General features: G+C 34.1%; 1 protein-coding gene across 6 annotated transcripts in view; it reads right to left on the bottom strand.

The window, feature by feature from the left end:
* The window catches only part of MCPH1 (microcephalin 1), a 268,454-nt gene that overhangs the window by 197,160 nt on the left and 50,583 nt on the right, over positions 1-20,711 (bottom strand). For all 6 annotated transcript variants that reach the window (XM_004472356.5, XM_058288019.2, XM_023582753.3 and 3 more), the window contains exon 9: positions 16,140-16,249. In XM_004472356.5, the coding sequence (XP_004472413.2) occupies positions 16,140-16,249 (110 nt within the window). The remainder of the gene's footprint in view (positions 1-16,139; positions 16,250-20,711) is intronic.

The raw sequence follows: 20,711 nt of genomic DNA, 5'->3' as shown, positions 1-20,711 counted from the left end.
AAAAATAAAATTTTATTTAAATACCTGGAAAAACTCAAACGTTTTGAAAGGTGCAGAAATTTTAGCAAAGTTTGCTCAATATTGATGGGCTTGTTTCCTTGGTTTACTGTTTATTGTTTTTCCCTAAAATATCAATTGTTATTCTTTTTAATGGATAACCACCTTAGATAACAAAGAATTCTTGTCTTAGCCAGATAACCTCCCACGGTTTATGCAGGCTTTATGTGCCTAAGTATTTAAAGAAAACTGGTTTCTCACTTAGGAAAGAGCTAAGCTTCTTAACAATCATGTTAACCTCTATGTTTATTTTCAAATCTTTTATTTTTATTTTTTAAAAGATTTATTTATCTCTCCCCTTCCCCCCCCCCACCCCGGTTGTCTGTTCTTTTGTGTCTATTTGCTGCGTCTTCTTTATCCACTTCTGATGTCAGCGGCACGGGAATCTGTGTTTCTTTTCGTTGCCTCATTTTGTGTAAGCTCTCCCTGTGGGCGGCACCATTCTTGAAGAGGCTGCATTTTCTTTCGCGCTGGGCAACTCTCCTTATGGGGCACACTCCTTGAGCGTAGGGCTCCCCTACACGGGGGACACCTCTGCGTGGCAGGGCACTCCTTGCGCACATCAGCACTGCGCATGGGCCAGCTCCACACAGGTCAAGGAGGCCCTGGGTTTGAACCACGGACCTCCCATGTGGTAGACGGATGCCCTAACCACTGGGCCAAGTCCGCCGCCTTCAAATCTTTTATTGTCACTTTGATTAAATAGGTAGCCAAGAATTGTTCCTATCTTAATCAAGTGTTCAAATTCTCCTGACAACTTTTGTTATTTGGCAGTCCCCAAATCAAAACCTAATAATATCTTTTACATCTAAAATTATTTTTGAGATTTCCCAGATGGCACTTGGAAAATAACAAAGATATGTTTTTCAACCTTATAAAAATTGATGTGCTAAAAATAATTAGATTAATTTGATATGCTACTAACAATGAGTTGAATGGTTAGAGTTGTCAAAAATCATAAAAAATGCATGGGTAGAATGTCATTAATACCAAATGTTCTGGACCTACTCCAGATTTACTGAATCTCTTTACTTATTTTAAAAAAATATATTCTAACTATATGCTTGGTATATTCATGACATAATATGTTTCAGGATGTTATATGTGAAGTTTCTTTTATAAAGATTATGTTCTTCCCTTTTTATAAATTAAATGCAATATCCACTGGTCTTAAAAAACAGGGCTAATTATTATGTTTACTGATATTCTGTCTAGAACTATTTTGGATTGACTTTGTTTTACACACCACATCCAATTTTCCTTATCAATTGCATTATTTTGAAATGAACTTTTATCAGATCTTTTAATTCTGAAAATCATCAGCAATCACTTAACCAGAACCATTTAAAATCTTTTTTCATCTACAGATTTTTGTTTTACTCTGATGCTTCCTAAAAACACTTTCAATCAGCTGTAGGTCAGAGTGATTAGTCTTCAGCAAAGGGCTGTCCTAGAGCCCTGAAGAAAAGGATGATGCCAGATACTTTTGGGTACAGACTTATGAATGTATTATTTAAATGACTTTCAGATCATATCAGTGAATTGGGCCAGGATTTCTAGAACCCTAATGGGGAAGTATATGGATTCATGAGACTGCTAACCCAAGATCAAACAGAATAAAGAATTAATTACAAAGGACTGAATTAATTATTGAAGGATGTCTGTGGCTTCTGATTGGCTATAACTGATGTTTTAATGTTCCATTTTCTGGACTTATAAGGAAGCCCTGCCTCTTCTTATGCTATCTATAACTTAAAACAATTTAGTAAAAATAACAAAACAAAACAAACCACAAATAAAAAACAAAAAAATGAAACAATTTAGTAGACCATGTTTTTGTAAACAGAAATGAAACATTTATAAATGATATCTTATTCTCTCTGTCTGACCCTGCTAGATATTGGAAACTCTTATTGGAAATTCTTATTTTCATGGCAATATAATTATTTGCATAGATTCAAAAAGAATCTTTCTTGTTACTGGGATATAATATCAAAACACTGGTGATTCAACCAAGACCTTGCCTGGAATTTCATATTTGAGAATTCTGCTCATTTAATCAGATAGCACCAGACTTTTTAAAAGAACTAAAATTGACCTTATCAAAGTTTTAAAGCCCCCATTGGCTTTTCTATAAATTGATTTACAAATAAATTTATAGAGACGGAAAACTGATTAGCAGTTATGTATGGCAGAGGAAGGATAGAGGGATTGACAAGTGACTACTAAGGGGTAGAGGGTTTTTCTTTTGGGAGTAATGAAAATACTCTAATATTGATTGAAGTGATGAATGCACAACCACAAGCTAACAACTGTACACTGTAGTTGGACTGCATGGTTTATGAATATATTTCTATAAAATTGATTTAAAAAATAATCTTTCTTTGAGATTACCTTTGATTAATAGAGAAGGGATTTTAGACAAAATTTTGTGTTTCAACAAGAAAGTATTTCTTTAGTACACCTTTCTGGGTTATCAGATTCTAGCCCTGTTCAATGTCATTGAGTTATTTTGTACCTCTTTGTATGTTGTAGGTAACTGATGGATATAAAAACTATTATGTTACCTAAAAATTTAATTCACTGCCTCTCCTCCTATGCAAAACCCTGTTTTGGTACCTACCTGCAATTTGGAATGGATCCTGTTACCTTTCCTGAATTGTCAATCCTTACCAAAAAGTCGGCAAAACACTCAGATCATGCGCGCCTTTATCCCACAGTTAAACAAGACATCACCACCAAGAAAAGGTTTTTGCTCACTCTGAGTTGTTTATTGTGGAATGATCTTTGTTTTGAACAAAAGGTGGGAATAAAAATATTGAACTTGAACCTGGTGCTTCTAGAAAACAGTGCTGGTTAAGAACTGCAGCTGCCCTCCATTCCATTTATGTTCCAAAATACCCCCAATCTTTTGAGGTCTAAGAAAAGGCTGACAGCAAAAGACTATCCTGCTCTGTATATTTCAAGATATGACCCAGCACCACCCTTTTTCAATCACTCAGATAAGACTATCCTTGGTCTTTATTTCCTTAAGACTTGCTGAATAGTCCCTTATTTACCTGACTATAAAACCCCTGGTCTTTTCCTCTTCTTTGAGAATTCCTCATTAATGAATGTTTTCCCTATTACAATAGTCTGAATAAAATCATCACCTGGCTTGTCCAGTACATTTGTCTATCACATCTACTATACCTTTGATTTAAATGCTTGGGAACAGAGTTTGATAAAAACTGTTAATACCCAAGAAGCAAACGGCTCATTATCTAACTAAAACCTTAAAACATAAGCTTAATGGAATAAATTAATTTCAAATTTTACCTTCTTTGGTCAGTTTTGAGCAAAAAGAGATTAAAAAAAATAAGGAAGCCCTTGAATAACGGAAATAGAATCACTCAATCTATAAAAATGAATAGTTAGATACTAAAAACTTACTTAGTCATTAAATACTGAATGAGCCATGACCAAAACATCAAGTACAAACTAGTCATTAGGAGTACAAAAAACAAGGACCCCTGCCCTCAACTTAAAGTTGGGTTCACTGCAGAAACTTGGGGCTAAAACTTCTAACTTTCTTATATCAACAATTTTATAACATAATTGTCCTTCCTTGTATCTTTTTTCCTTAAGTGAAATTTGGTTTCCATTAGGAAAATTAAGAAACTGCTTTAATACCCAGGTTGTTTCTTTCTACAAAATGTAACATCTTTTCAAACTGTCCTCAAATAATACAATATTAGTAATCAGTACAGCATTCTTATATCAGTTTTTTGAATATTCATTACATTGGATAGCGATAAATTTTTATAGTAAAACAAACATAGAGAAAATGTACATCCAAGTTATTCATCATTAATATCTAAATTATTTAAAAATACTACATATCAATGCATGTGTTAAAATATTTTCGTAAATAGCAAAGATTGAAGAAATGGTGAAAAAGACTCCAGAGCAGTCAAATTAGACGGAATATAAACCAAAACTCTCATTTGGTATATATATATATATATATGTATGTCTTCCAGCTCTGAATATGGAGAAGGCCTAGAAGCAATGACACAATAAGGATACAATAAAGGCACAATGACAAATCTTGTTTTTTTAGAAACCATTCTTCACTGAACAGAAGAGGATTCCATAGAGAAATAGGGAGGGGAAAAGAAAAATGAGCCTGAAAACATCTTTATATTCTAAAATGGAAGGAAGCATTTATGGAATAGTAGGATGTGTAGAAAGGACAGCTGAAAGGTGGCTCCCACTGGCCAAATCTAGGACATTTTAAACATCCCATCTCCCCCAAAGTGACAGTAATAAATGAACGGCCCATTGGATGTAATAAGAATCTATGAATCCACAGGGATATAAACTGATAAACTAGGGGAGGTGTACTATTCCCTACATGAGAATCTCAACCAATAAATGTAGAATGATGTAATTAGAAAATCACCTTTAGCAATCAGCACAGTGACAACTGCTTCAGGCAAGAATCATGAAATGCATGTTAAAACCAATGGAAGAAAGCTTCATAAGCTGGATACTCATATAGTTTCAAAGTATTTCTCTATAAATTTCTTATTAACTATAAAGGGAAAAATAGGAACTTTTCATACTTTACAGTAGGGAAACTTGGTAAATACCACCTTAACGGAGTGTCAAGGATAGCATCTACATTTATGGTATACATTGGTGTCATATGATTCTAAATATGATGTATTTAGAACAGTATCATTTCTAGGGTTTTCCTGTTAAAAATCCGTAACTTCAATCTGATCTTGAGGAAAGACCAGAAAACTTAAACTGCAGGACACTCTACAAAATAAATAGCCTATACTCAGGGCATTGTATCTGTAACCTACTTTCAAATAGTTCAGGGAAAAAAAAAATTAAAATGCATATATATTTACTACAACTGTCTGCCCAGGGGTCGGGATGGCCAAGTTCTGGCCTCAGTCGTTCCCCAGAAAATGTCCCCAGAAGAAAGAGTGGAGAACTGTGATCACAGTTAGTATGCCTTTTCTGTTGATTGCTCTCAGCTTAGGTTTCATAGTTGTTTCTAATGGAAGGGGAGGGCAGTTGATGATATCATTTTTGGTTTACTCCTTTAATTTGGTGGACTAACTTCTCCAGTGATTTCCTGAGAAAAGGTACATGGGAAATACATATTTTGAGACTGCATACATCTGCAAATGCCTTTATTATACCCTGCCATTTGATAATTTGATCATTTCAAGACAAAATAAGTTCCTCCTAGGATTCTGAATTTTGAAGACATTGATTCATGGCTTTCTAGATTTCAGAAACTGCTTCTGTGAATATCACTGCCATGTGAATTCTTTTTCTATGTGTATATTTTCTTGGTAAGCTTTTAGAATTTTTGCCTAGTCTCTAAAATTCTTAAGTTCCAAGATGCTAGCTGTTGGTCTGGGGCTTTTTTTCATCCCTTATATTGGATATACAGAAATCTCTTTAAATCCGGTAACTCAACTTTCTGTTCTGAGAAATCTTATCAAATTACTTATTAAGCAGTTTTCTCCTCCTATATTTTCTGTTGCACAATCCCTTTTTGTATGTTGGAGCTCCCAGACTGAGCTTCTCATTTTATTTTCATAGATTACATCTCTTTGTCTTTCTGTTCTACATTCTGGGAGATGATTATTCAGCTGTTTCTTCCATCCCTACTATTCTGGTATTTCTTTTTGCCATTATATTTTAAATAACTCATTCTCTGTATTTTCATTCTACTTCTTCTATGGATAAAATATCTTCTTTTAAGTTCTCTGGGTACATTATTTTCTTGTAAACATTTTGACTTTTCATTTTGCTCTTTTCCCCACAAGTCATTTTATTTTCCTATCTTTTTCATGTTCTCTGTTCTTTCAAGTTCTTTTCTCTTTATCTTTTGGTCTCTTTTATGGGACAGGATTTTTTCCCCCCACATTAGTTGTTTTCCACTATAGGTGCATACCAGGCTATCTGGAAGGCCCATAACTATAACTCAATGTTGTTCTCAAAAACTGACAAAAAATTAAAAGGGAGCTTGTGAGAAGAAATAAACAATGTGGTCAGAAAAACTGATTTCAAGGTGACACTGGCATTTTCTCAAAGGAATTACAATGTAATAAAAAGGATCAAAGGCCCTAGTACACTGCAGGGAGAAGAAAAGAGGGCTACAGAGTGTAACAGGGTTGGGGGGAGGGAGAAGTGGAGGGCCGGCCCAAGTCACACACTTTCACCATCTGCAAAAGAGAGAAGATACTTGGATATAAAAACGACTGGCTTCTAAGCTTTAAATCCTTCGTTGTAGGGCTTTTAAAAAAATTGCTCAAAACGCTTAAGTTCAGGTGTAGGGCAGAGACTTTTCTCTGACTACTTCAATAATCTAAATTCATCACGTCTGGCCCTTAGGGAATAATGGGCCAAACTTGGGGAAAAATATGCAAATACATAGGATTTCCAGGCTAGTACTATATTTTGAGATATAAACACAGGTCTTTATCCTCTTCTCCAACTCATCCTCCCTCAAGGGTTATACTACAAATTTCAACCCTTCTAAACTGCTTCTGAGTCCTCGTTTCCTATAAATTGTCCCTCCTTTTCGTTAAAACTTCACCTGAGGAACTGGAATGATGTAGTAAAAAATACCAAAAGCAAAATATGAAAGAAGGCACAATTCTTTCAATACTGAGGAAGATTTTAATGCCTTTTTAAATGAATAGAATTAGATTATGACTAAATAAATAGAAATTTAATTTAAGAATTAAAAGCAGAAGACATTTCTATGAAGGATAACTTTAATCAAAATGTTTTCAAAACTGAAAGTCTCTGATAATGAGGACAAGAAATAGAATTGCCTCAAACCAAGTTGCTACAGTTTAATATCCATTGTATATTATTTTTTATGAAGATTCACAATTGATAACATTAACTGAATCTTAATTCATATCCAAAAGCTACAAGTTATGCCAAAATATATTTGAAATGCCTAGTATTTTACTATTTTAACAAAGTATATAATTATGGTTCATTATTTCAAGCTGTGGTTTTATCTAAACTCTTTTTTTTTCTTTTTATTAGGAACTTAATATTTCTTAAAACTAGATTAATAACCAGTAATTCACGTACCTAAATATTTGGAACAAATAACTTTAGAAAAGAGTAAAGGCAGTTGAAAAAAACTTAATACCCACATTTTAAATGAAATACAGCCCTTTTGACAAAGGAATATAGCTCTATATTTGTACATGTACAAATACATTTATATATGTGTCAAGAGAAATGTAGGGCCTTACACTGAAGATGAGCAACTGGGGAATGTAACCAATGAAGCGCCTTGCTTCTTATTAAAACATCTCTCTGATGTCAGAGGAAATAAGTTTAAGATATTCAGGTCCTCTTTCCCTCTTCCCTCCCTTCCTCCTCCCTTGTTTTTGGTACATTCTTTTGGCTTCATCCTCAGGCTGCAGCTATTCCAGAAGCTATATCCAGCCACAACAAAAGCTCTAAGGAAGAGAGAGCGTTTCTTCCCAGTGAAAGAAAACTTATTCCAGAAACTTCTCAGTAAGACATCCTTTTGCATCATATTGGACAGAAATGAGTCATATTCCCAAACTAATTATTGGTAAGAAAAAATGAATCACCGGGATTAGCTTATAATAAACATCTGAGAACAGAATGGATATTGGCAGAGGTAGGGTCAGTGCAGGAACAAGTGTGGGAAATGGGGGGTTAACACTTAATATACGAACAGTTCCCTCGAAAGCAGTTGCTCAATAAAGAATGTTGCTTTTACTGGGGAGATACAAAATTGAGCAGCTTTCACTAATCTCTAGTTCCTTTACTAGCACAGAATATGTTTTTGGGTGTTTTCCCCTTAACATAAGGATTCAGGTTTGCTGTATCAGTAAGTTATTTGATATTTCTAAACCTGGTTACCATGGTATAGCTAACATCTCAAAAACAGTATATTTAGTAAACTGGACCTCAGAAACCAGAAGCTCTAGGAATTTAAATTAGGCCTGCACATTTCCATTTGCCTAGTGCATGTAATGCCTATCAGAAGATCTTAAATAGATTTCTTCAAATAGTTCTTCTCTGTCCTTTGTGGGCTCTCCAGTTGGTGAAGGGACTCGTATCTTGACTTTGGTGGTCCAAGGCCACCACTAGAGTGTAAGAGAATGTGACACAGAACCATTGTCACTGGCCTACATGTATACCACCTCTAGTTCAAAACATATTTAGCTATTCCTGAACCACACTTTTTATAATGAATGCAAAACCAGCCACTCTCTATCAAATGTAGAAAACATTAAAGAAAAGATAAGGCTCTTTTAAGATTCTACTGAATTTTTTAAAAAAATATTTTTCTCTTATACATAAGAAAAAAAATAACATGCTAATGGAATTTAAAGCAATTGTTATGCCATCAAGAGGCAGCTGGTTTTTCAGTGGATTCATAAAGTAACATCTGTTGGCAGACTCATCACCTGTTAAAACTAGCACATTCCCGGCATTGCCAACTTTTGGAAAACTTTGCCAAAAGTGATTTATCAAAGCAATTACAGATCATTTAAACACCTGTGTTAGAAATCAAGGGCACTTTCAATCTTTGTAAACTTATCTATCAAGCTATCTACATTAAAAGGACATACACATGAGATAGGGCACTATCTTACTGGGTACAGAAAATCTGAACAATGGGAAATTATTTACATGGACATTTATAAAGAGTGTCATCCTCGAGGAAGTGTGACAGTTCCCCTAAATGTGTAATAACAGAATTCATACTAAGAAAAAAAATAAATATCACCTGTCATTTGGGTGAGTCACTGCTATTCCAACTTGAAAGTTAAACTAAAAACAAAACAACCCACAAAATTATATGCTTCCAGCCAATTATACTATTTAATGGCAAGAAGCCAAAGTCCTGGAATTATTACAAATTGTTAAAGTACATTCATAAAACTTTAGACTCTTTATTTTAGCAGTGGGGTACTCATACAGGGATGTTTTTCATATTGAAGAGAATATATTAGACAAGATAATCTGTTTTGCACAAAAAAAGTGGCTCAAATGCCCTATTTTCTTTATTAAAGAGGGCTGCTATATCTGCCCAGCTCTTCTTACCTGCTCCCAGCTAAACTATCCAAATTGTAGCTGTGTAAGATCTTTCTATTCCTTTTTTTTCTATTTCTTTTATTCCTGCCATTGATATCCTTCTATCTACTCTCCACCTGAAGGTTCCTTCTTTGGAAAAACTAGAACAAAATTTGCTCTAATTCTAAAACTACTGCTTCCACAATAGGGTTATGCTCAGAGCTCTCTAAAGAATCTTTTCTTTCTTTCCAGCACCATGATGTGACTAAGAAACAGAAAACTTGACCTAAAAGGAGATCGTAGTGCTTCATAAATGACACCTATTTGTAGTAATAATATATAATGTACAACTTAATATATTATACATAACTTAATATATTATGTACAACTTACACAGAAACCAAAATAGATCTGTTATTGTAAGATGGTATTAGAGACAAGGAAATTATTTATCATGGATCTGTGAGGAAACAAATCTCCAAAGTGGGGATAACTGACAACAAAACCCATACCTCCTGCCTCCTGGGGGAGGTGCTAAGATACAATTTTGTGCTGATGGCCTAAAGAGATGTAGCTCCATCTAATCTCTACAAGACTGGGAGGATGATGATTATTTCATCTAAAAATACAGCTCTGCTTTCCCTTCCCCTCTGTCCAGAGATTCTGTTTTGGCCTAGATAGGACAGCAGTCAACAAATCCAACAACAGGCATTTGGACCATCCTGGAACTTTGTGGGCCCTTTTCATGAAAGCTATCACGGCAGTCTCCATGGCGCAGGGAAGGGAGGAGGAAGAGGGAAAAAAATCCAAGTTTTACATATAGTTGAAAAACAAAGGACAATCTATAAATGGACATGATTTTAACCCACATTTGTTTATACTAGTATTTATTGGTATAAACACTTTGAAATTGGTTACTACATTTCTGTTTTATACATGAAGAAACAGAACTGCAGAGACACTAAATAAATTGTTCAATACAATGCAATTAATAAGCTGGGACTTGAATCCAGGTAGTCTGGTTCAAGAGTCTGTTCTCACAGCAACAACATGCTACAATGCTCAAATCTTGGGAAAACGAAGCCATATTTTAGTGATACAAGACAATTCCATGAGCTTAGGAAGAATATTAAAAAATAAATGAAATATATGATGACAATTTTAATACTATCTGACTGTTAAGAGCACTGTAAACGGTATAAACATTCACTCAAAAAACAAAAGGGAAATGAATAAATCATTTATTCAGCAAATATTTATGGACACCTAAATAAAGTGTGGTACTGTATTATGCTCAATATTAAAAGATGATAGCACACAGTCTATTACCTTAAGGACTTATTTCCTAATAAAAATGTGAAAGCAGGCAACTATTGGAACATAAAAAAGCTATTAGTCATCATTTGTTTTCTACTCAAGAAACTTCTAGAAATTTAACTATTCTGTCTGGTGTATAGTTCTTTTTTCTCTCTGTCTCTCTCTCTCTTCATCACAGTCAAAATGAGTGGACTGTATTTGGTCCTTTATTTCTGTCTAAGCCTCTAAGCTTATAAAATCCATCTGTAAACATTTCATGCTCTCACCCACAGCCAGCCCTCTCACAGAACAATCTTGCTTGGCACAGATGTCCAAAATGAAATTTAAAAGCATAGACACGTATGAAAAGTTCTCTAGTTGATGACTTACCTTAAAAGAAGAATTTTGCTAAGGATAATAATCATATTTTGCAACACATTTTCATATATTTTACCACAGAACTAGCATTAAGCTTACAATTAGTATTTATTGGTGCTACGTCTAAGCAAGTGAAAAAGGTAAGTTAAAATTTGTCATGGTAACATTTTACATTTCTCCATCTGAAAAGATGTACAACTCACTGTCCAATGTCCCACATATTATAAGCCTATATTATGGAGGTGAGGAAATTTCTGGGAAGCGGACTTGGCCCAATGGAAAAGGCGTCTGCCTACCACATGGGAGGTCCAAGGTTCAGACCCTGGGCCTCCTTGACTCATGTGGAGCTGGCCCATGTGCAGTGCTGATGCGCGCAAGGAGTGCTGTGCTACACAGGGGTGTCCCGTGCATAGGGGAGCCCCACGCGCAAGGAGTGCACCCCAGAAGGAGAGCTACCCAGCGTGAAAGAAAGTGCAGCCTGCCCAAGAATGGTGCCGCACATATGGAGAGCTGACACAAGATGATGCAACGAAAGGAAACACAGATTCCCGGTGCTGCTACTAAGAATAAAAGCGGTCACAGAAGAACACACAGCAAATGGACACAGAGAGCAGACAACTGGGGGTGGGGTGGGGGGGGTAATAAATATAAATAAATAAATCCCTAAAAAAAAAGTAATTTCTAAAGTGAATCCTCAAAATAAAAAAAAATTCAATAAATTTTTTAAACATATTTTTAAAATAATAAATGTAAGAAAGATGGTTTCCCACTGCTTTACAGTAATATTTCCGACCAACTTTGGTTACTAAACCAAATCCTTTCTAATGGAAATTTTAGCTCTGAGATTCTATAATTCTTTATTGAATTATATTTGATTTCATTCTTTAATAAAGTTGAATTAGTATCATTTTAGCTGTTTAGTGTATCTTTTGCAACCAATGACTTCCAAGTTTTTCTTAAACATCCTTTCTGCGCACTTGGTTTTTCATTGTTCTTTTCTAAGAAAAGGATTTATACAAAAATGCTAACTTTGTTTTTTAATGGTCATTAAAATTTACCAATTTCTTCCAGTAAAGATGGAATAAATAATTTGCAACAACCTACACATGGTGAACAATTAGAAAAGCTAGACAGACACAAACACACACACAGATTCACAAAACAGACATTGGAAGACCCGTGACAAGTTAAGACAATGGATTATAAAGAAGGCAGAAACCCTCCAGGGTGAACAAGCAACATGCCCCTGGGTATATTAGCCTCACAGAGAAGTCAAGGTTCATATCACCTTAGTTTTGATTGGAGAATTTAGAAGATCCAGAATTCCTACCGCATGTTTCAGCTTCCCAGCAAGCATAAGTAAATCCTTTCCAAAGGCTGATAATGCTAGGCTTCTAATTATTATTTTTTTCAATCTTATCTTTCATAAAAGTAACCAGGCTCATTAGAAGAATACATGATTGAAAAGTAAGAGAAACAACATATAGTAAAAACAGAAACTACAGGGGAGCCATAAAATGGAATTAGGTACAGATTTAAAAATAAAAATGCTAAACATGTTCAAACAAATAAAGGACAAGATTAAGAATTTTGATAGAGAACTAGAAATAATTATAAAAGTCAAATAAAATTTCAAAAACTTAAAAACAGAATAAATGAAATTTTAAAATACTATAAACTTGCAGGTTTAAGAATAGACAAATAGTGAGTAGTGAAATGGAAAAGAAGTTAATAGAAAATAACCAGAATGAAAAAAGACCATGCAAAATGATAGAAATATAGAAAAATCATGAAACATGGGATGTAGAAGACAAAAGACTAACATATAAAATTGAATGGCCAGAAGAAGAAGAGTAAGACCATATGGCAGAAGGAATATTGATGGGAAAAAAGCTGAGAATTTCTCAAAACAGACATGAAACCTAGATTCAAGAAGCCCTACAAACAGGTGAACAGTGAACATTATATTTAGGTATATGAATCTCAGTAAAACAGTAGAAAACTCAATGATGAAAAAGAAAAATGAGAAATATCCATACTCAGAAGCTGCTTAGTCATCCTTTAGCTTTCTTTTAAGATACTGCATCCATCCCCAGGCCGCACCTTCTAACAAGACTGTGCTACTCTTTCCACAAGTCCAAGCACTCCCATCATCCTGACTTTGATTCCTGTACTTTGCACCATTATATCTCACTTAATTTAGGGTAATTTCATATAAAAAACTCTCATCAGGCTTATTCTGCAGGGCTTCCCAGATATGATGTTAACTATAGATGGTACTTCAAGTTGAAGATTAAAAAAAAAAAAAAGATCATTAGGACCATGAGACAGGTATGAGTTTCAAACCATTTTCATAATCAAAGAAACAGCACTTAAACAAGCTCTTATATGAAAATCTAAAAATGTCAATTCTATACTCTGGACATCAGGGTTTTCCATTTCAGTAGAAGCATGTGTTACAATAATTAGCTGATGAAAGATATTTCCTACAGACTTTCTTTTTTCAACATTAAATTGAATTATAAGATATTTTTAGGAAATAGTAAAAATTCTATGCTTAATTGAATCAAATACTCTAATATACATACATAAAAACATAACTATATTAAAAAGTCTAAAATTTCAGTTTAACACAGATTGCCTTGAAATCTAATAAGAAACAAAAACAAGCAGATGAAACTTCAGTTTCAGTGGGGAAAGTAGGTGGCAAATGAGATGCTATAATAGCCCTCAAGTCTAATATACTATATGCTATAGACCAGAAACTACTATGTAATTCACAAGTTCATTTCTTCTACAACTCCATGTAATACTAGGCATGTAAAAACAGAGTTTTTGTTGACTCATTATAACATAAAACATCAATATAAAACTCTTCCCACCCCCACATTCAAGAACTTCAAACTGCTGAGAAGTTGTTTCTTAAGATAGTAAAATTACATTTTAAGTAATTTTTATCACTTTTCATTCTAACTTGTTCAATGATAAACCAGGAAAATTGACCTCTGTATTGCTCTCTAAATTTATACTTCTAAACCACTTACTTAGGCCATATACTTTTGTCTAATTGAAAAAAAGAGTTTAAACAATGAAGTAAGTTTAAGTGAGAAAAGAGTAGGGAAAAACAATCTCTTTCAGGATAAATTCTTTGTCCAATCTATCTAGATGAAGTCCCAAAGGCAGCGGTTTCCAATATTTGCTTCACATTAGAGTCACCTCAGGAGTTTTAAAAACTCCTAATGCCTAGGTTGCACCCATATTAATTATATCCGAATGTCTAGGAGTGTAACTCCAGGGATCAGACATTTTAAAGACTGTCAAGGTGATTTCAATGTGCAACACAGTTTAGGAACCACTACCTTTGAAAGCATTAGAAGTTCTCGATAAATTAGAGAAAAGGCTGTGTGGTGGTGAAGTGGAATAAGAAATGGACAAAGAAGAATGTCATGTGAAAGACATGAAGGAATCTAGGAAATCTAGATTCTTATTCCTTCTACTATTTGCAAGATATGATAAGTATTTCTCTTCTCTGAGAGTTGGCTTACTCCCTGTTAAATAAGGAAATTGAACTAGCTCTGTGGTTTCAAAAGCTGGTAGGCAGCTCCTTCACTGATTATGCATAAATAACATTAAGAGATGCTGATTCAGAGTCTGAAAAAGGGCCAGAGAACCTGCATATTTAAAAAGTTCTCAAGGTGATTCTTTCATATAGAACTAGAAGTGATAGATCCTTTTCAGTACTAATATTCAATTATTCTAAATTATGAGGACAGAAAAGTTTACTAATTCATTTAGAAGATTTTCAAAACAAAATTAAAACAAATTCGAGCAAATCAGGTAATAAAATTTATCAAAATATTTTTGTTCCTGAGCATATTTGTTGAAGACAGATATATATATACGTGTGCATATGTTGTTTTGTATTTTGTTTTCTTCTTTGACTACCTATTTTTTATTAATATTCAATGGCAGTAATACCAACTTACATTAATGTAAAATTTATCAACTGATCTATAGAATAATGTTGGGAAATGAATCAAACAATATTAGTCTCCCATTTCATGTGTCATTTAAGGTAAAATGTTTAATATAAAAGAAGGAACAATATTCCCATCCAGGATACGTTTATTGGATCTGTGCTCTTCTACAAACCCAGCCCATTAGATAATAGATTATAATAAAAAAGAATGTAGACAATGTCAAATATCTGAAATATTAACTTTAATAGTGGGCAAATGAGACAGTTAATCTTCATACTTTTTGATCACACAGAACCATTTTTAGGAGTGCTTTTATGGAGAGTAGCAAGTAATTCAACAATAAATAATTACGGTACCTTGAAATTTTCTTTCTCTGCACATCTGTTGCTCTACCTAAAATGAGGTTCCTTTCTATTTTTAGCTGTCACCCCATTTTTGAGACAAACCAGAAAACATTGGTAAAGAAATCTAAGTTTCTAAAAGCTACAACAGACTTTCATGGAATCTGTGTGATTTTAAACTTCTTTTAACCATTAAAAGGAATCAATTTTTCTTCTTCAGAATACAGCCATTCATTTGTTCGTGAACAAATATCAGAGTTGGATATCCCAATGTAGACTCTATTTATTATGATTGCTATTTTTTAATATGTTACTTGTTTTCAGTATTGTTTTTCCTTATCAGTTTGAATTCAGGTTTCACTACATTATACTTTGTTGGCCTCATAAAACTGAGGAACAAGACAAAGTTTGATGACTAATTTTAAATTTAAGCAATAATAGTAGATACACAAGTCTAAAAAAATTTAAATCATCATTATATTATTCATTTAAACCTACATTGTGATGGGAATGATACAGTTTTAGAGAAAGAATTATGGTTTCAAAGCACAAAGGAGTAGGTATTACACAGTATTAGCAGGCAAACCTTTCACTCTGATGGCTTGAGTTCAAACCTAGATTAATTCACAAGCAAAAAATGTTTGGGTTCTTAACCTCCTCCCTAGTGAATGTTTATTCAATTTATAAAACTACACAACAAATGCTGGCACAACCAAAATTCTCTGCTCAAGAGAAGCTGTGGGCACTTTTACAAGCCAGAAATGCACTGGCAAAGTAATATGAGAAAGCTCGTTCTAGCCATAGTAACACTGTGTCCTGAATGTGACCAGGGTTTGCAGTTTTATTACCAGAGTTTTCCACCATTCACCCAAATTGATTTTTAAAAATAAAGTCCAAGTTTGATAGAGAAGTTTATCTTTCATAAACCCAGAGCAGAACGTTTTGATGTAGTAGCATTTGAAAGTTTATAATAATATTTTCATAAAAGAGTACCAACCTTTTTGACTTTTCCTCTTTTCTTTAATTCCTTGTGAGGTTTGATGAGTTCCTTAACGCTTTCACACGAGCCATCTAAAACATTATGCCTTGTTTGTCCATTTTTAACACCTAAAACCCAAGTGGAATGATGATTAATTAGGACCAGATCTAATGCACTTGGAGAAAAGCAAAAATTACTTACTTATGCAAAACGTTATATGAACTTATCAGCCCTTTAAATAAACATTGCATACCTGTAACTCTTTGAGATTTAAAACTTTGTTTATTCCACAATTTTGTCTGTCAGGTTACAATGCACTAGCACTACAGGATTACATTTATCCATTTGGTAATGCAAGAAAATGTGTATCTGTACTTTCCTATTTAAACTTCAAAAACCAGCTCATCAGAAAGGCAGTTACACATTAGGGAAAATAAGTAATCTTAGCTTTTGGATAATTTTGAGTTTTCCTAAGGAAGAGTTTTCAAGACAACGTTTCATGTTTCAATTGACATATAATAAATGTATGGTTCTTTTCCCCCAAATTTTTACAAGGTCAGCTTCTCATCATGAAGACACAAACCAACAAGAACATACCCATCAAGTGAAACATGGTTTCATTAGATGTTAAACTATGTAGAAAGCCTGAAGAACTGACAATGAAGTGTGACACTTTTACTTTGAGTTGACTCATCTACTCCCACTGCCTTATATGGTGTTTTTCATTTCCAATATAATTCCACTCACTCATCAATTTGCATATCCAACAAATATTTAATGACTGCTGGTTACTTACCAGAGATGACAAAGTTACATGAGATACTGTCCTATTAAGGATCTTACAACCAATAGACGATGCAGATATAAATATGATACAAGGCAAAAATAATTTGTGCCATCAGAAATTAAAAATTAAGACCTGAGAAGGACTGCTTTATAAATATTTCAAATAAATAGGATGCTGTAATACAGGTATATTAAGTTTTGAGCATCTGTTTGGAAATTTTTTAAACTTCTTTCAACAACAGTGTTTCAGGTAAGCAAGACAAAAAGGCAAAATAACAATGGTTAAATTTTCTTGAATGCAAACTAATTATTTGCAACCTAGGCCCTATCAATGTTTTAAGGTCAAGCTTTGAAACATGAACCCAAACTCTGCTTATAAATCCTAATAGTGAATTCTTTTAGAGACTTAATCCAACCAAATGCTGACCCTAACCCTCAGTTACCAACTTTCTTCGTGAATCTTTTATATTTTACTTATATTTCACTTCTCTTCCATTCTAAATATATTTGACTTCTATTTATATTTAGCTTCTCTTCCATTCCTACCTCAGAAGGAGGGTGACTGCCCAAATCCACAAACAGCAACTAGCAGATGGGTGAGTAGACTGTTAAGGAGTATTCTGCAATTGATATTTTGTTTGAAAATCTAGCTATGAAAAGCTTCTCGCTTTAATTCATTTGGAAGAATATATATATATATATATATATATGACTATGTATAATACATATGCACATTCTACTACATTCAATGATCACTTTTGAAAACCATTACGGCAGGGCATGAATGCAATCTTTCTCATCTTTAAGATTCAATAATAAAATTAGAAGTAATGTTGACTGTACCCACTTTGTATTTATTTTCCTTTTTATATACAAATACCTACTTAAAGTAAGAGTACATCAAAATAAGCAAAGCAGAGGCATAATATTTAATTTAGGATTCAATGTTCTCATTATAGAACTGTGAACAAGCTTTCAGCTTCCTACTGTACTGTCGAAAAAGGATATAAATCAGCCACTTGCCTCAGTTCTTGTACTTTTCTATTTCCAGGTAGGAAAAACTGATATTGCTAAAGACATTTTCACAACTTCACAAGTCATTTAGTCATAAAATAAGCAGATGCTTTCTTTAGTTATGGTTAAGTGTCACAATCCCACCTACTACAGTAATTGCCTAATGTGTCTTCTTTAAGAACTTTGTCAGTAAACCAAAAGCAGTTGAAAGTGCAAAGTAATTCTGGATACACTTTATGGAGACAGCAGTCAGATTTTATCCCTTGCTTGCAGTATCCAGTAAACAAATGTTCACTCCCCATCTCCTGGCACCCCTCCCACCTGTCAGATGACTCTCCTTTCTGTTTGCTCCTTAAATTTTGCTGTTTCATAGACTGTCATGAAACCACTTCATGTTGTCCAAAGGTGATTTCATCATATGTCACTCAAAGAGTCCCAAATCTGTCTCCTGTCCAGACCTCTTAGGTGAGGTACAGCTTGATATATCCAAACAATTAATGGACATCTATTTTTAACGTCTTATAGAAATTTCAAGTAACATGAAATCCACCCTGTACCTGTTCTCCCTCTTCTAGAAAAGGGAGAAGGATGAGGAAATGGATATTGAAAAAAATCTTAAGAAAAACTGCCTGGGCAAAAGCATAATAAACTCTTGTTTCTAGTATTTATCCTACTGCATACTCTAATTTCCTACTTCCAAAACACAGAATTAAGACTAATAAAACTAATGCTAATACTACATTTAAACAATTCATATGCATATGTACTAGGCATGCTGCAAGATCAGCTAAAATATATCCCGGGTTAAAAAGACTTCTGTAGGTTAATTTAAATTTTAACATAAAAAAGCAAACACTATATCTGAACATATTCCAATGGAAAATTTCTTCTGAGCACCCAAAATCTGAGTGAATTATTTGAAAATAATGTAGAATGCAGAATTTTGAGATTGTAAAGAGCCTTAAAAGACACCTAGGAAAAACTCTTATTAAATATATACTTTTGAGATATCTGCAAATTACTCACAGTTCTAAACTTCTAGGACTTATCAATAAACAGCAGTTTTATCATATTTATATGATAAAATATCAAGTTTACTTTATTAACCATGAACAAAAGAATCTAATAATGATCTTCAACAAATGATGTGTAATTTTCTCCTAAAAATCATTGTAGAGATAACTAAATTATGGATTTTAAATGTTAGTTCATTTTAAAATTATATAAACATTTCCACTGGGAGTACTCTCTTCCTTTTGAATTCCCGGATATCTGTATATGGATTATCTTGATTATATCTTCCTTACTTGTCTAAATTCCTTAACGGAATTGAATAGAGCTTTTATAGTAACCTTATCTCCCATTGTGTTTATGCCTGTACCTTGGACATAGTAGGTGCAGAAAACATATAATTAAAAATGAATGAGGGAAGCAGACTTGGCCCAATGGATAGGGCGTCCGCCTACCACATGGGAGGTCCAAGGTTCAGACCCCAGGCTTCCTTGACCTTTGTGGAGCTGGCCCATGCACAGTGCTGATGCACACAAGGAGTGCTGTGCCACACAGGGGTGTCCCCCGCGTAGAGGAGCCCCACGTTCAAGGAGTGCGCCCCGTAAGGAGAGCCGCCCAGCGGGAAAGTGCAGCCTTACCAAGAATGGTGTCGCACACACGGAGAGCTGACATAGCAAGATGATGCACCAAAAAGGGACACAAATTCCCGGTGCCCCTGGTAAGGATAGAAGTGGTTACAGAAGAACACACAGTGAATGGACACAGATAGCAGACAACTGCGGGGGTGGGGGAGGGGGGCATTAAAAAAAATGAATGAAAAAGTCAATCAGTCAAATAATCATTAGGCTTTTAACACCTATGTCAGCCTTCATGCTAAAGACATACAAGGAGCTGTAAAGACTGCTTACCTCCAGAGTGGGATGGGAAGTTCTGGGGAAGAGGTTGTAAGAAACTTAATATACTGTGTATTATCTGAATGGTCACAAGTACAATAATTATTCAATTTAAAAGATTTAAAGAGAGGCAGGGAGGGGGAAAAAAGATACAAAGAATTTACCGTACATATCTATTTAGTTGCTAAAATATTCACTCACACTCTTCAATGAGGAAATATTTAGACTTATTACATTGAATCCTATAATTGGGTGGGTTGTTCTTACAAAGCATATACAAAATGTTTTTAATTAAATCAATTTTTAAAATGGTTTACCTCCTGATAATTCCCATGAGATGTATCCAATACATCAATTAGTGTGTCAAGCTTTCTTATATGGCTGTAAAATAATTATGAAATTATAAAAGTACTTCTCTGCTTTAGGATTGTGAATTATGAGGAAATACGTAGACATATGCACCTTTTACAGAAAACTACTATAGCATTTTTGCCTCTAATTTTCCATCAATTAAATAAAATCCAGATAAACCCCATAATGAAATATAGTGTTCATGTCCAAAAAAAGACACTATTACGTCCCTTTTTCCTTTAAAGCCAGGGTGCTGCCCTTAATCCTTCCAAAACCAGCGCTCCAGGCAGTGACCACCAACCCAATGATGTCAGCACAATCTTCACTTGTAATTTTTATCACAGGGATTGATAAAGTAAGACAAAATAAAAATGTTCATGATGTCTGTAATGCAGTTTAAAACACTTTAGCATAAACTGTATGATAGTAAATGTGCATTAGTTTGTCCTCATTAAGATTACACATTACAGGACTAGTCAGCTAACACGGTAACAGAAACAGTACACTACAGGGGCAACCAAATGAGCAATAGCTG

This window comes from Dasypus novemcinctus, chromosome 25 (assembly GCF_030445035.2).
Source record: "Dasypus novemcinctus isolate mDasNov1 chromosome 25, mDasNov1.1.hap2, whole genome shotgun sequence".
Classification (NCBI taxonomy): Eukaryota; Metazoa; Chordata; class Mammalia; order Cingulata; family Dasypodidae; genus Dasypus; species Dasypus novemcinctus.
This window is presented reverse-complemented; position numbering and strand designations above follow the sequence as displayed.